Source organism: Entelurus aequoreus, linkage group LG13 (assembly GCF_033978785.1).
Source record: "Entelurus aequoreus isolate RoL-2023_Sb linkage group LG13, RoL_Eaeq_v1.1, whole genome shotgun sequence".
In the NCBI taxonomy this organism is placed as follows: domain Eukaryota; kingdom Metazoa; phylum Chordata; class Actinopteri; order Syngnathiformes; family Syngnathidae; genus Entelurus; species Entelurus aequoreus.
Window position 1 is genome coordinate 37,894,932 of NC_084743.1, and position 17,396 is coordinate 37,912,327.

General features: G+C 37.3%; 1 protein-coding gene across 2 annotated transcripts in view; it reads left to right on the forward strand.

Annotated features, from left to right (window-relative positions):
- pgap1 (post-GPI attachment to proteins inositol deacylase 1) overlaps positions 1 to 17,396 on the forward strand; it is a 56,626-nt gene that overhangs the window by 20,144 nt on the left and 19,086 nt on the right. For both annotated transcript variants that reach the window (XM_062067811.1, XM_062067812.1), the window contains 6 exons: positions 12,012 to 12,087; positions 12,159 to 12,232; positions 12,306 to 12,357; positions 12,432 to 12,498; positions 12,585 to 12,690; positions 12,760 to 12,798. In XM_062067811.1, the coding sequence (XP_061923795.1) occupies positions 12,012 to 12,087; positions 12,159 to 12,232; positions 12,306 to 12,357; positions 12,432 to 12,498; positions 12,585 to 12,690; positions 12,760 to 12,798 (414 nt within the window). The remainder of the gene's footprint in view (positions 1 to 12,011; positions 12,088 to 12,158; positions 12,233 to 12,305; positions 12,358 to 12,431; positions 12,499 to 12,584; positions 12,691 to 12,759; positions 12,799 to 17,396) is intronic.

Below are 17,396 nucleotides of genomic sequence, written 5' to 3' on the forward strand. Positions count from 1 at the left end.
AACTGACCTTCCTTTGAGCAGATTGAGTTTCTGGAGCATCACATTTGTGGGGTCAATTAAATGCTCAAAATGGCCAGAAAAAGAGAACTTTCATCTGAAACTCGACAGTCTATTCTTGTTCTTAGAAATGAAGGCTATTCCACAAAATTGTTTGGGTGACCCCAAACTTTTGAACGGTAGTGTATACATAGTTCAATGTTGTTACCCACATACGAAAAACGAGCAGCACTCTTTGAAACAGGCAATTATTCATCAGGCACTGCTGCAGCTGTCACGCCAAATTTCTTCCCCCCTACAAAAACGCCCCCCCCCCCCCCCCCCCCCCCATTTACTTCCGGGGCTGCGTCCAATAAAGTCACAAAGTTGCCGGGGGTCCTTAACCGGCACGCGACTGTCCTGTTTCAATAATCGATTTCTTCAGATTCCAGCAGCTGTCAAAGACGAAGTATCCTTCCAGCGACGGGCAGTCAAAGCCGAAGTGCTATCGATCGCTGTCAATGACGTAAGAGGAAACATGACCACGGAAGTAAATGGGGGAGGGGGGAAGGTTTTTGTAGGGGGAAGAAATTTGGCGTGACACAGCACACCACAACACAACACAACAGCAGAAGAAGAAGAAAATAAAAAGATGGCAACGCCGGCAGTAAACGTGGTACGCGACAAACTAAAAAAGGGAATACTAAAGACCAGGGAAAAAAATAACAATAATAGTCAACACTTTCTTAATGGAAATGACAATAATATTATAATAATGATAAATAATATTATCACGCATTAATATCTCTTAGCCTCTAATGCATGGCCAAGAGATATTAATGCGTGGCACGCATTGAATGTCTCTGCTGCATTGGATCAGTCTCCTTTCTTTAACAGGCAAAAGCTTTCTAAGCTCACTAATGCCTTGCATCGTCTATATTAGATATATAACAACGGGTGGGTGGCGGGTGGTTGTGGGTTTGATAAAATGTTAGTTCGGGTGGATGACGACTTTTGTGATGCGGTTGCGGATGAAATAATTGCCTATCCGCGCATCTCTAGTATGCGTATACATACTAGTACACCATATATTAGTTCACTAATACTACACAGACGCATAAATAGGCTGCAATGTTGTGATAGACCCAACGCCTCTCTGCAGAGTGTCAGAGCGCAAAAAATTGTTGTCTATAGGTGCCATGATCGGGTATAAAAGCAGCTTCCATGAAATTCTTAGTCATTCACAAACAAGGATGGGGTGAGGGTCACAAATTGTTTAAGAACAACATTTGTCAACCAGCTATTGCAAGGCATTTTGGGATTTCACCATCTACGGTCAGTAATATCATTAAAAGGTTCAGAAAATCCGTAGAAATCTCTGCACGTAAGCAGCAAGGCTGAAAACCAACATTGAATGCCTGTGACCTTCGATACCTCAGGTGGTACTGCATCAAAAAGCGGCATCAGTGTGTAAAGGATATCACCACATGGGCTCAGGAACATGTAACACTTCAGGAAACCACTGTCAGTTTGTTGCTAAATCTGTAAGTGCAAGTTAAAACTCTACTAGGCAAAGCCAAAGCCATTTATCAACAACACCCAGAAACGCCGCCGGCTTCGCTGGGCCCGGGGCTCATCTAAGATGGACTAATGCAAAGTGGAAAAGTGTTCTGTGGTCTGACGAGTCCACATTTCAAATTGTTTTTGAAAACTGTGGATGTCGTGTCCTCCGCACCAAAGAGGAAAAGAACCATCCGGATTGTTCTAGGCGCGAAGTTCAAAAGCCAGCATCTGTGATGGTATGGGGGTGTATTAGTGACCAAAGCATGTGTAAATTACACATCTGTGAAGGCACCATTAATGCTGAAAGGTACATACAGGTTTTGGGGCAACATATGTTGCGATTCAAGCAAGACAATCCCAAGCCACGTGTTACAACAGCGTGGCTTCATAGTAAAAGAGTGCGGGTACTAGACTGGCCTTCCTGTAGTCCAGACCTGTTTCCCATTGAAAATGTTGTGGCACATTATGAAGCCTAAAATACCACAATGGAGACCCCGGACTTTTGAACAACTTAAGCTGTACATTAAGCAAGAATGGGAAAGAATTCCACCTGAAAGGTTTCAAAAATTGGTCTCCTCAGTTCCCAAACATTTACTGAGTGTTGTTAAAAGGAAAGACCATGTAACACAGTGGTAAAAATGCCCATGTGCCAACTTTTTTGCAATGTATTTCTGCCATTAAATTCTAAGTTAATAATTATTTTCAAAAAAAAAAAGTTGTTTCTCAGTTCGAACATTAAGTATCTTGTCTTTGCAGTCTAATCAATAGAATATACAGTATGTTGAAAAGGATTTGCAAATCATTGTATTGTTTTTATTTACGAATTACACAACGTTGGGTTTTGTACCGAGTCTCAGAGGCAATCATGATGTCATTGGAGATACTGGCCTTTACATTGGCAACTTTGGTTACAAAAAACATTTAAAAAAATTACTGCAGCCCTTATTACCGGTAGTTGTGTGCCAGTAATGTTGTTTGTTTATGGTGTCAAAAATGACCATTGGATTTCTTTTATTGGATCTGATAAGATTTGCAAAATAACAGGCCCTGGCCACCTTAATCATATAATGGATTTGACAGTTCTTTTAGATTGAAACCACGGACAAGAAGTTGTGTTGATTTTCACAACGATCAGTTCTCCGATACAGTATTTGTGACGAAGGCAACAAATATCGCTGTTTAACCAGGGAGGCAGATTTCCAGCTGGAATTTTACAATGCTTTAAAGGAGCAATCTCATTAAGACTGGCAGATCAGTGGGAGTTCAAAGCTAAAACTTGCTCCAAGGCTGCACAGCACTTGTCAACACTGTCAAATGCAGTAGAGAATGTCTCTGCAGAAAGGTCTATTAACATATGGAGAGTTTTGTAAGCTTATTGGTGGGTTGGGCGATTATGCCCAAAATAATAACCACAATTATTTTTTTAATCAATATTGAAATCACGATTATTAATCACAATTATTTGCTATGTTATGTAAAACATATTTTCATTGCCCTTTCTATTTTAAACAAACAGTATGTTAACTGGGCGTTCATTTCAAAATAAAATTTAGTTCATCAGTTATAAAATACAATATACAAAAGACAAAGGGCTAACTAAAAATAAATAGGCCATTGCAGAGTGCGATCATAAAGTGCAAACAAGTGAAAAAATAAGATTATGCACAAAAGACACATATAAGGAAAACACTGTGCTGTTCACAGTATATAGATGACATCCATTAATCCATCCATTTTCTAACGCTTGTGTCTTTGCTAAATAAAATGTTATTATTGAACGGTGAGGTGCGGGCATGTTTCGGCGTTAAAATGTGGGTCACTCTACGGGAGAGAAGGGCGCCAATGTAATAATGCATTTATTTTTCCTAATCTATTTGGGAGCTACAGGCGACCAGCTGATCAATTGTCAGTCACTCACTCACTCTTACTCGCTCTCACATTAGTCCACTGTCTTTCGGTCGCTCCCTGGTGGTTTGCTGACTGTTGGTTGTGAAAGTACTTGAATTGATATGCAGCAGAGCCTGATTTTTAAATGTTAATATGGCCGACGATCATCCTCATTTAATCGTAGCGGCCAAAATCGTGATCACAATACAATTTGATTAATTGTGCAGCCTTACTTACTGGTTGAACAATAAAAAATGACAGACAAGTTAAAAACGATGAACTTACGATCAGTGATGGGCAGATCCTCCAAAACAATACAAACAATGTCCAACCCGAATGTAAAAACAAGGTCAATTTACCTCATCGTGTAAACATGTGAATGGCCCGATAAGGGCCATTGACATGTTGAAACATTAAAAGAGTTTGTGAGAATAAAACAGTCATTAGCAAAACTGTTTGTGGTGTCATTTACAATTTAAAATCACCCAAAATTTAAATGTTCTCATATTTGGTAATAGAAATTAAAAAGTCACTAAAATATGCCAGAAAAGAACCATCGCCCGCAGGGACATAGATTAAAATACAATAAAAAAAGATTATAGCAGGCAAATTTAGAAATTAATAGTTCAACAGATGATGAAGTTCCACAGTCAAAAAGCAGTCAGATGGACATATTTCCTTCATAGACAGATTATTTGTTCCTTTGCAAAGTCCCAGTAAAAAACATTAATCCTTGGTGATAAAAAAAAATAGTTTAGAATGAAAGATTTGTTAGAAATTGAGCGAGCATTCAACAGTGACAGCTTGAAAGATTTAGGACCAGCATTGCAGACAATAGATGTTTTTGGCAATGGCTGCAAGTAAAGTACCGAAAGTTGTAGACAATATAATTAAGGTGTTTGTCATTACTACAGGTATGGTAGCAGGCTCTGAGCTGTATGTGCAAGCTGCAAGCTTTTTAAGATGTATACAATTTAGTGAGGAGTGTAACAATATTTACATGGTGTGTTCCATGAGTACTGGGAAGTCGGTATTTCCGAGTTCCTCATCGGAAGTTTCAACTCGAATGCCCCTCGAGTTTGATTTCCTACTTTCAAAATCGAAGCGTTTTCACCATTCCCGAGTTGGTTTACGAAGATCGCTGCTCTGAATGTAAACAATAATATAAGCTAGTATCATATCCTTTATTTGGACTTCTGATGAGGTTTTGTTGTATACGATGTAGGGTTGTACGGCATACCGGTGTTGTACCACTATACCAACACCGGTATGCCGGTGTTGGTATAGCGGTACTATACCAATCAATACCAATCAAATTCGGTACTATACCGCCTCTAAAAAGTACCGTAATGTAAAGCATCAAAACAAAATAAGAATAAGTGATTATTACATGTTAACTGAAGTGTAGATATGACATGTTAAAAGAGAAATTAGACATTAACACTACATATTAACAGTAGATTAATTATTCATTTTCTACCACTTGTCCTTAATAATGTTGACAAAATAATAGAATGATAAATGACACAATATGTTGCTGCATACGTCAGCAGACTATTAGAAGCCTTTGTTTGCTTACTTACTATTAAAAGACAGGTTGTCTTGTTTGTTCACTATTTTATTTAAGGACAAACTTGCAATAAGAAACATATGTTTAATGTACCGTAAGATTTTTTGTTAAAATAAAGCCAATAATAAAAAAATTTGTGGTCCCCTTTATTTAGAAAAGTATCAAAGTACCGAAAAGTACTGAAATACATTTTGGTGCCGGTACCAACATGTTGGTATCGGGACAACATTAATACAACACTAATATTGCTGGATGTTTATACCGACCGGTGAAACTCAAAACAATTTTAACTTGTGCAAAGGGTCCTTTATTCCAGCAATTAGATGGTGGAACATATGACATATGACATAGGCTCATAACATGCAAGTCAAGATATTTCAAGCTTTCTTTTGATATAATTTTGATGATTATATCTTACAGCTTATAAAAACCTCAAATTTTAAGTTTAAGTCTCTTAGTTTTACTCTGGTAATCTTAGAACAAGACTTACCAATACTCGTCAGGATGTTTCGGTTTTTAACTGAAAGACAGTGAAACCAACAAATAAAATAACAACACATAAGACTCTCAATAAATGTTTGATAAAAAACAGGTCTGACAGAGAAATAATTTCGTTTCCTGAGAAGATTAATTATCTGTTGTGCTCGCTTCACTATAAAATCTGTGTTCACATGAAACTTGAGCTGGTCGTCAAAAAAGGTCCCCAAGTATTTATATGATGAAACAATGTCAACTATTTTGTTATGTGTGATGCACTCCGTAGAATTTCATTCTTATGTCTAAAATCAATAATCAATTCTTTGGTTTTAGGTACATTTAAATCCAAAAAGTTACAGTCATACCAGGAGATTAAATCAGTTAGGGCGCTCTCATGCTTTGATTGTGAACCACAGAGGAGGGACAGCAGTGCAGTGTCATCAGAGAATTTAATCAGATCGGTGTCCTTCTGCCTACTCCTGCATTAATTAATATACAAACCCTGTTTCCATATGAGTTAGGAAATTGTGTTAAATGTAAATATAAACGGAATACAATGATTTGCAAATCATTTTCAACTCATATTCAATTGAATGCACTACAAAGACAAGATATTTGATGTTCAAACTCATAAACTATTTTTTTTTTTTTGCAAATAATAATTAACTTAGAATTTCATGGCTGCAACACGTGCCACAGTAGTTGGGAAAGGGCATGTTCACCACTGTGTTACATGGCCTTTCCTTTTAACAACACTCAGTAAACGTTTGGGAACTGAGGAGACACATTTTTTAAGCTTCTCAGGTGGAATTATTTCCCATTCTTGCTTGATGTACAGCTTAAGTTGTTCAACAGTCCGGGGGTCTCCGTTGTGGTATTTTAGGCTTCATAATGCACCACACATTTTCAATGGGAGACAGGTCTGGACTACAGGCAGGCCAGTCTAGTACCCGCACTCTTTTACTATGAAGCCACGTTGATGTAACACGTGGCTTGGCATTGTCTTGATGAAATAAGCAGGGTAACCAACTAACCATGGTAACGTTGCTTGGATGGCAACAAATGTTGCTCCAAAACCTGTATGTACCTTTCAGCATTAATGGCGCCTTCACAGATGTGTAAGTTACCCATGTCTTGGGCACTAATACACCCTCAAACCATCACAAATGTTGGCTTTTCAACTTTGCGCCTATAACAATCCGGATGGTTCTTTTCCTCTTTGGTCCAGAGGACATGACGTCCACATTTTCCAAAAACAATTTGAAATGTGGACTCGTCAGACCACAGAACACTTTTCCACTTTGTATCAGTCCATCTTAGATGAGCTCAGGCCCAGCGAAGCCGACGGCGTTTCTGGGTGTTGTTGATAAACGGTTTTCGCCTTGCATAGGAGAGTTTTAACGTACACTTACAGATGTAGCGACCAATTGTAGTTACTGACAGTGGGTTTCTGAAGTGTTCCTGAGCCCATGTGGTGATATCCTTTACACACTGATGTCGCTTGTTGATGCAGTACAGCCTGAGGGATCGAAGGTCACAGGCTATGCTGCTTACGTGGAGTGATTTCTCCAGATTGTCTGAACCCTTTGATGATATTACGGACCGTAGATGGTGAAATCCCTACATTCCTTGCAATAGCTGGTTGAGAAAGGTTTTTCTTAAACTGTTCAACAATTTGGTCACACATTTGTTGACAAAGTGATGACCCTCGCCCCATCCTTGTTTGTGAATGACTGAGCATTTCATGGAATCTACTTTTATACCCAACCATGGCACCCACCTGTTCCCAATTTGCCTGTTCACCTGTGGGATGTTCCAAATAAGTGTTTGATGAGCATTCCTCAACTTTATCAGTATTTATTGCCACCTTTCCCAACTTCTTTGTCACGTGTTGCTGGCATCAAATTCTAAAGTTAATGATTATTTGCAAAAAAAAAAAAGTTTATCAGTTTGAACATCAAATATGTTGTCTTTGTAGCATATTCAACTGAATATGGGTTGAAAATGATTTGCAAATCATTGTATTCCGTTTATATTTACATCTAACACAATTTCCTAACTCATATGGAAACAGGGTTTGTACATAATAAAAAGTAAGGGTGAGGACGCATCCTTGGGGTGAACCTGTGGGGATGGTTACAGAGTCAGAGAGACAGCCATTGACAGAGACTCTTTGTTCTCTGCCAGTTAAAAAGTCTAAAATCCATAGCACACGCTGGTGAGACAATTCATATAGACACAAGCCTCTCTATTAAAAGATGTGGCTGCTTTGTATTCAATTCTGAAGAGAAATCAGTGAATAAGAGCCTTGCATGGACTTGTGGCTTCTCTAAGTGTTTGTAAAGGTGGTTGAGTATAAAAAGCTTTGCATCATCTACACCTCTCCCTGCTTGATAGGCAAATTGTAGAGGATCAAGTCCCTCTATAGAAGACATGAACAGGCCTTTAACTATTTTTTCAAAGATTTTCATTATTAATGATGTAAATGCAACTGGTCTAAAATCACTAAGTTGTTGAGATTTACATATTTGGGATGGAAATCACAGTAAAAGATTTCCAAATGCCAGGAATCTGGTTATAGTTCAGTGACATTTGAAATATACGTTGGAGGACACTGCAAAGTTTGTAAGCACAATATTGGAGAGTGCGCCCATAAATAAGGTCTAAACCAGGGGCCTTCCTTATTTTGACCTGTTTTTAAAGCTCTCTAACATGTTCCTGTTCGATGATAATGTTTGGATCAGGGGTTAGAGACTCTTCAAGGAGCGAAATATTACCGGAAAAGTAATTATTTTCAAAGCAAGAATAAAAACTATTGGGAGGGGAGGTCAGCCATATTTATTCCCTAAATTGTTATAGGAGTCCTGTCACTCCTACTACTTCCCTGAGAGATGGAGGTCATTGCTTTTATTCCTTTCCAAGCTGCCCGAAGATCTCCACTTGTATTTTTGTGTTCTACCTTATCCCTATAAACTCTTTTTCCTTTCCTTATCTCGCTCCTTACCACTCTGTTAATGTTTTTCCTTTTAATGCATGCTCTTTGTGTAAAAAATGCATTTCTTTATGTTTGACACTTTTTAGTTCCTTAATGTTGTTGGAAAATATGGTAATTTTCTTACAGGGAATATACAGGGAGTCCACACAAAAATATATATAAGAGGAAACCAATAATGTTAGCTCATTTAAATAGCCACAAGAACTATTTTTAAAAGACATCCCAATCTGTCAAATCGAAACATGCTTGTAAGGTGGCTATACTTTCCTCTGTCCAACATCTTACTGTTTTTACTGTATGCACTTGCTTCTTGCATATTGGTTTATAGATGGGCATCAGCAGGACACTGCTGTGGTAAAATGCTTCAAAGGGAGGCATGGACATGGACCAGAAAGCACCAGGCACTGAGACAATAACACAGTCAATTGTGGAGTTTTTTTAGGGTTGTTGCACAGGTAACATATTGTTTGTAAATCTTTAGAGTCGTGTGTATCTGACACTGATTAAAGTCCCCAAAAATAAGTTTAGGTGCGTTCAGTGAGATAGCATTGAGTCTATTGGTTACCTCCGCGATAAGATGGGTGGCTGCCGGGATGCTGGCCCTCGGGTGTATGTCGACAAGCGTGAAAAAATCTGGGGAAACTCCCTTGGCAAGTAAAAAGACCAAAGTGAAATGGATAAAAGCTCAAGGTCGGGGGTGCATATTTTCTCCCGAACTGTGACGTTATTACAGTACCTCTTATTGATGTGGAAACATACTCTGCCTCCACAAGATTTGTTCGTTGTGTGAGGCGACCGGTCCATCCACACAGGGTGCCCGAAGCCGATGATGTGTAGATCCTCATTGCTGTCGGATGCTTTCAGCCAGGTCTCTGTAAAGGCCAGCAAACATGTGTTTCTAAAATCACGTTTACACCTTGTGTAAGCTTCTAGTTCGTCCATTTTATTCCTGGTGGATTGAACATTTGAGAGAAGGATAGTTGGGAGTTATCTAGCCCGTATTTAGTCAGTCTGCGTTGGACACCTCTCTTCCTTCTCTTTCTCCAGCGCTCTTTGTGCGATAGTTCATTTGTCGTTGCCAGGGTATTGCTCCGTAGCGAGTGGAGAATGGGTGGAATTACGTTGCATGCTGTCTGTGGTCGCAATTTAAACAGTATCTCCAGGATGTAGGTGATCCTGTAGCCCACAATGCTGCCATCAACATTTAATCCACATGTGAACCGGATAAAAAGAGTCTAAAGCGCCACTAAGTAGATGCAACTCATTGTTAAAAACTTCAACACAAGCTCCAAGTGATAAAAAGTGTGTTAAAAATGTGTTAAAGAGGACAAACCATTAACAAAAAATAACCACGACGCCCAAGCTGCTCCCAGGTCTCACAAACGTGAGCGTCCCCAGGTCACCAACAGTATGTGTGGCAATGGCGTACTAGTATACACAGTATGTGTGGCAATGGCGTACTAGTATATACAGTATGTGTGGCAATGGCGTACTAGTATATACAGTATGTGTGGCAATGGCGTACTAGTATATACAGTATGTGTGGCAATGGCGTACTAATATATACAGTATGTGTGGCAATGGCGTACTAGTATAAACAGTAGGGCTGTGAATCTTTGGGTGTCCCACGATTCGATTCAATATCTATTCTTGGGGTCACCATTCGATTCAAAATCGATTTTCTTTTCAATTCAACACGATTCCCGATTCAAAAATGATTTTTTCCCAATTCAAAAGGATTCTCTATTCATTCAATACATGGGATTTCAGCAGGATCTATCCCAGTCTGCTGACATGCAAGCAGACTAGTAGATTTTTGTAAAAAGCTTTTATAATTGTAAAGGACAATGTTTTATCAACTGATTGCAATAATGTAAATTTGTTTTAACTAATAAATGAACCAAAAATATGACTTATTTTATCTTTGTGAAAATATAGGATACAGTGTGTTGTCAAGCTTATGAGATGCGATGCAAGTGTAAGCCACTGTGACACTATTGTTCATTTGTTTTATTTTTTATAAATGTCTAATGATAATGTCAATGAGGGATTTTTAATCACTGCTATATTGAAATTGTTACTAATATTGATACTGTTGTTGGTAATATTCATTTTTGTTTCACTACTTTTGGTTTGTTCTGTGTCGTGTTTGTGTCTCCTCTCAATTGCTCTGTTTATTGCAGTTCTGAGTGTTGCTGGGTCGGGTTTGGTTTTGGAATTGGATTTCATTGTTATGGTACTGCTGTGTATTGTTTTGTTGGATTTATTAATAAAAAATAAAAATATAATAATACAAAAAAAAAATTGGATTTTTTAAAAATGAGAATCAATTCTGAATCGCACAACTTGAGAATCGCAATTCGAATTCAAATCGATTTTTTCCCACACCCCTAATAAACAGTATGTATAGCAAGGGCGTACTAGTATATACAGTATGTGTAGCAATGGCGTACTAGTATGTAGGGACGGTTTGTGGAGAAATTGTGTACTAGTCTATACAGTATGCGTAGCAATGGTCTACTACTTATACAACGTGTGTAACATTGTTGTATTAGTATATACTAGCCGTCTTATACAGCTTTCAGGATGCACCATTTTTTTGGCGGTCCTATTTATGTGCCTCCACTTCGACTGCGTCTGCTCCCCGTCAGTGATGTTGTAGTTTTTAGCGGTACCATATCATGTCTACTGACAGAACTATACGCTACTTTGTATTACAAATGGCAACTGCGTAGGATGCATGTGCATGTACAAGTCAGTCTGCCCTTCAACAAGAGGATAGGGAAAAATTTACTACAACGTCGGACTACAATGGCAGGCTCGCACAAAGCTCTTTGGGTATATCTCTACCATACATAGAAATATTCGCTGAAGTCACAAAAATGGAAAATTGTCACATGTGAGGCAAATTCCAAACGGCGCATTTGGAGGGAGTATGAAAGAAGGCAAGATTGTTTTATAGATAGTTCTGCAATGCATCCGCGGTTTGATATCAAATTTTCAGGACTTATGCAGATCTCAAATACAGAAACAATGTAACAATAGGTAATAAAAAGTTGGTTTTGATAATAGATCCTCTTTAAACTCTTTAGTAGATCAGTATGTAGACTTAAATTATGAAATTAATTAAACAAATAAGCCAAACAATGTACTAATAGGATCCAGTTTAATAAACTGTTCAAACTCAGTGTTTCCACTGTACAAGGAAGATAAACATCTGAACCTTCTTGAAAAATGAGATCGTCTTATTCATCTTATTATGGGATTCACAACTTATAAATAATTATTAATGAGAACTTTTTTGATTATTTTCTATTTCATTTGTTTGTGTTACAAATAAAGCACAAGAAGTGAACAGACACATGAATGCACACATTGTTAAGAAATGGAAAAGGGGTAGGATTAAATAAGATATGCTTCTTCCTATTCCTTTTCGAACATGTTGAAATGTGAAACTGGAAATTGTGGTGTGTGTGCGTGCGCGCGCGTGTGTGTCAACACGGTAAGATAAGTGGAATACTTTGATTTTGAACTTTATTACAGTTCATGGTGGAGTGTGAGTGGCAAAGACAGAAATCTGTGACTCTGTCAGTTCCTGTTCCACATGTTCTGTCCTTTGGTAAGTTGTTTACAAATCTATCCTCATGTTATATTTGAGACAGACTTGACATTGGATTGTTGTGTTTGAAGGTTGGACTGTCAGTGATATCACCATCAACCTCACAGGGCTTCTTCACACCATTGAGCTGCAACACTTTCACCAGGTATTTGTCAGTGCTGACAGGACATGTTTTCACCAGGTTGTCACTGCATTGTCCCTGCATGGATGTGTTTTAGGTCTATCAGGCTTTCAGGATTAGTGTTGTAAGTCAATGTAAGGCCCAAAAAGGTAAGTTGCATTTTGTTGTTCAAACACATGTAAACAACCCATGGAAAAAAAGCTCACTGCATGTTTGCCAACAGATAGACTACCCAGCGTCTACAGAATAAAAGTGCCATGGTTTTTGGAAGACTCTTTAACAACAGCCAGGTCAATGCTATTACCTTGCCCAAATTTAGCAACACACCTGTACATTCCATTCATATTAACTTTGCTTCCTCTGCTCTTACCACCAGTGTGCCATCAGTGACAGAGATCTCTGGGATGCTTCACACATGTAGTCCAGACAATGTATCAAGTGTCCACCTTCAGCTCCACACTGCCCCCAACTGCCAATATAAGGTAGAATGCCTACAGTATTTGGGCAGTGCCCAGCAGCTATATAATATCTAATATTAAGTATTTTCTCAGGTGTCAGTCAGGACGTCTTTACCCATGGTGTTGGGACAGGTAAATTATGTTTTTGTTTATGTAAGATGACTTATACATAGTCCTAGGGCTGTCAAACGATTAAAATATTTAATCGCGATTATTGCAGATTTTTTCTTTTCTTTCGTCATTAATAAGTGTACTCCAGACAGATCATGTTTAAAGTTTTTAATACCATGACTGGACAATTCATTTGCTTTAATTAAATCAATCAATCAATCAATCAATGTTTATTTATATAGCCCTAAATCACAAGTGTCTCAAAGGGCTGTACATAAATGTTTTTACACATTATGCGTTTTGAAATAGCTCAATACTAAAAGGATATAAACACGTTTAAAAAAAAATATATATATATTTCGTGTCTTGCCAGATTTTCTATTTTGTAGGAATAGAGAATTTGTAATCCTGCTTTAGGAGCACTTGCATTTAGAGGAGAGGAGCGACACTTCCATGTTTAGATAGCAGTTTAATGCATTAATAACACAAAATGTGGATTGTTACGATCATGCTTTGATTGTCGAAGATGTTAGTTTTTTTTTTCTACATCATTAAATGTTTCTGAAATTCTGTACGTTACATGTTAGTAGTAATAGTTATTTATTTTGGACATGTTAAAAACAAAGCAAAATAAAAAATAATGGAAAAAGGGAAATAATCTTAACATTACAGTAAGGTACAGAAATAGAAACACATATTTCTCAATGAAAACACATACAAAATTAAAACAAAACATAATGGTAGGGTTTTTTTCATATCCCAAAAGGAGTGGGAAAAACCGAAACGTATTTACTCTCACCTCTTATTTTATAAATCAAATAACTAGCTTTCTTACCATCATTATTAATTACCATTATTATTATTAATATATACAATGATACATTTACTGATCTTAATAAAATATATTATCACTAATATTTTAACCACTGTACTCACTTTACACTTTTTTTGCTTTATATGTAATTTGTTTTGTTTGTAGTTTCAGGAGATCTTTAAATTTCAATAGTTTTGAATGTAAGAACAATGTATATGTGTGATCCTATATCCTGCCTTATGAATGACCCTTATTGCTTTCTTCTGCAGGGTGATGAGTGGATATAGTGTGCTAATGTAATTATTTCCCCAAACTTCTGCACAGTAGTGCAAGTTAATGGCATTCATATATCTGCATGACAATGTTTTAACCTTCTCTACATACTTATTAATAAAATGTAATATTCAGACTATTAAATATTCTGCAATTGCGGACTGTCAATCTGAACAGACTATAAAAGCATGTACCATAGCGATAGTAATATTGTGTAGTGAACTGTAATGACCTGATGTAGGTTGCAGAGAGCAGTGGCAGGCATGCCTGCAGTATGAAACCAAGTCTCAGTAGTAGCGAAGAAGAAGACGAGTTTGTTCAAATAAGTCTTCCTCCTTCAAATCGCCGCTGCCATTACAATACACTTAATTTTAGTCTACCAGAAAACATTTATTTAGGTAAAATATCACAGAATAACACAGAGTAACAGAAGAGCATGATCTATTGTAAGATAATTTTTCGTTATTTTGTTGGTTAGACCGGGTGTGAAGCATAACGCTATTATTGTGAAACCGCTAACCGAACGTGTATGAGAAAAGACTTGACATGTTTTGACGAAAATCTCCGATAAAAGTGGCTTTAGACTTCCTGTCGACCGTTATTGTTTGTTTTATTTTATTTTTTTTGTGAAATTAATCAATCGTGAAAACGTGATTATTACTCAGACTATAATCGTACAGTCAAAATCTATAATTGTTGCATTCCTATTGCACACTGCACACTGTCTGTGAATATTACAGGTCATTGACCATGTGTATTGTATTGCAACTAGCACAGCATGGCATCTATTCATATGTAGCAATTTTTTTTAGCAGTTTTCTGAGGTAGTACTTGATGAAAAAAAGTTTGATAAGTTAGTCAGGGAACATCAAATACTCCTACTATTTAATATTTTATTGTGTTTACTTCATATTGTACTGTTGTCACGGTCTGATGGGAGAGTTGTCAAAAACAGTGAAAAATGATGTGTTGTTGTTAATTTTATTAACCATAACTTGCTTAAAATAATGCTTTAACAAACTGAAGTGTCTCTGATAATTTACTGATAATATATACATCCTACCTACATCCTTTATTTATGTACAAATTATCGTAGATATGCAGCTGAGATAGGCTCCAGCGACCCCGAAAGGGACAAGCGGTAGAAAATGGATGGATGAATGTTACAATCACATAAAGATAAAACATAATAACATATAATTTAACATAATACAATGATAAAACAGGATAATATATGATATAATATATTATGATAAAGCATGATAACATAAAACATGATAATATAATGACAAAACATAATAATATGATCAAATATGATAGTATATTGATAAAATATGATAATATACTGCAATGATAAAATATGATAATATACTGTAATGATAAAATATGATAATAAGATAAAAGATTATGATATAATGAGAAAAAACATAATAACAAAGTGATCAAACATGATAATATGATAAAAGTTGATAACAAATCGATAAAAGATAATATAATGATAAAAGTTGAATATGATAAACATGGTAATATGATAGAAAAAAATATACGTTAAACCATGTCAATATAATAGAACAGTTGTCCCCAAACTTTTTGACTCAGGGGCCGCATATATATACATATTCCTCGCGCACTAATTGACTGAAAGAGTGCGCACTTCATGTAATGGAAAAATGGAAAAATACATTTTTAGACCATATGATTTGCCCGAGCGGCTAGGAGACATCGAGAGTAACAAGCAGTAGCAAATAGATTAGAAAGGACAGATTTTTTAGAATAATGATGAAAAATAAGAACAATTTAATTATTTATTTATTTCTTTTTTTAAACTTGGGACTTACCGCGAGCTGGATTTTGGACGCTGGCGGGCCAGATTCGTTTGGGGACCCCTGTGATAGAACATTATAGTATGATAAAAGATAGTATAATGATTAAAGATGATATGATGATAAAACATAATATAATGACTCATCCATCCATTTTCTTTTCTCAGTTTTTCTCATAAACTCCTGGGATCAATGCGCGACGAACCAACCAACAAACCCCTACATACGTATCTTATACTGTCGGAAAGGTCTTGATGAGGGCGACAGCGGTATTTATAGTTGGCAACATTTCGTGTTACCGCTATTCCGGAAACAAATCGCTATGGGCGACCTTTATAATTGAGGTTTTTGTTTTAAGAACGCTCAAAACAGCGAGATTACTTCCTCTTGTAGCTCAGTCATACTTTCACGTAGCTCGGGGCTTAATGTCTCATTTTGTTCACACATGTGTCTACTTTGACCCTGTCCAATGTGTGGTTTTGGCTGGAGGGCCATCGGAAGGAAGCGAGCGTCATTGGGGTTCCCCCCATTAAAGCGGATGGCGTACAATCTAATTTACTAGAGGGTGGAAGCTGCGAAAATACACTTTGTTTTGTGAACAACCTTTCCTCACGGTCACATCTTTTATCCCACTGTCATGTGTTTCGGTGAAAACGACGACACAATTGAAACGTTGAAAATGTCACTTTTATGGAAGCCATGTTTCCCATCTTGCTTCTGTTGGCCCTCAAAAGCCATGAAAGTCAGCCAAATCTTTTATTGATTCCAATGTTTAATGTCGGCTCTAAAAACCCTCAAAACACAAAACTTCACATATCCCTTCTTGCTCAAACTCGGCCATTTTTTCCATTTATTGGAAATCTAAGAACATCGGAACGTTCCCCAAAGCCTTGAGGCGCTCACTGTGTTTACGAAAAGTCAATATCTCGAGGCGTTTGCCCACAATCAGACTTCGTTTGGCATGAAGTTTTTCAACAAATCCTACATAAACTGCTGTGTCTTTTTGTAGTAGCAGCAGGTTCATCGAATTACATGAAGTCCTTTGAAGTCACGTGACAGCCCCTCCCCTCAGGGACACAACATTGACAGACAACATGGCCATTCATCCATCTTCTGCTTATCCCAGGTTGGGTCGCCGGGGTAGCAGCCTAAGCATTGAAGCCATAGACATCTTATAAGTAGACGCAGCATCAACCGCTACTGCCTACTGGCGCTGACGAGACGCGGGGCCGCCATCTTGGAGTGGTGATCCGCTCCACTCAGTGCAATTCATTTGGCAGGAGCAATGAACTGTCAGCGCTTTTAATTAATCTTGCATCACTGAATACCACTGATTTTCACGCGTTTTTTTGTCATATGTGTAGCTATGATAAAGGACACATGTTTTTGCATGTTTTATTATTCATAGTTTGCTTAACACAGGGGTGTCCAAACTTTTTCCACTGAGGGCCGCACACTGAAAAATCAAAGCAAGCGGGGGCCATTTTGATATTTTTTATTTTAAAAACCAATACAATATATGTATAAACAAATATACCTCTAGGCCTCTACTCAGGCTTGATCCCGGGGGCCGCAAAGGGTTTTGGTCCAAAAATGATAAAAAATGTGTCATTATTCAGTATTATTATTGTTATTATTATTCAAGGTTTAAATCTCTAGATCAACATTAGGTCTATCTGTCAATAAGATGTTTTTTTTAATGGAAAAAA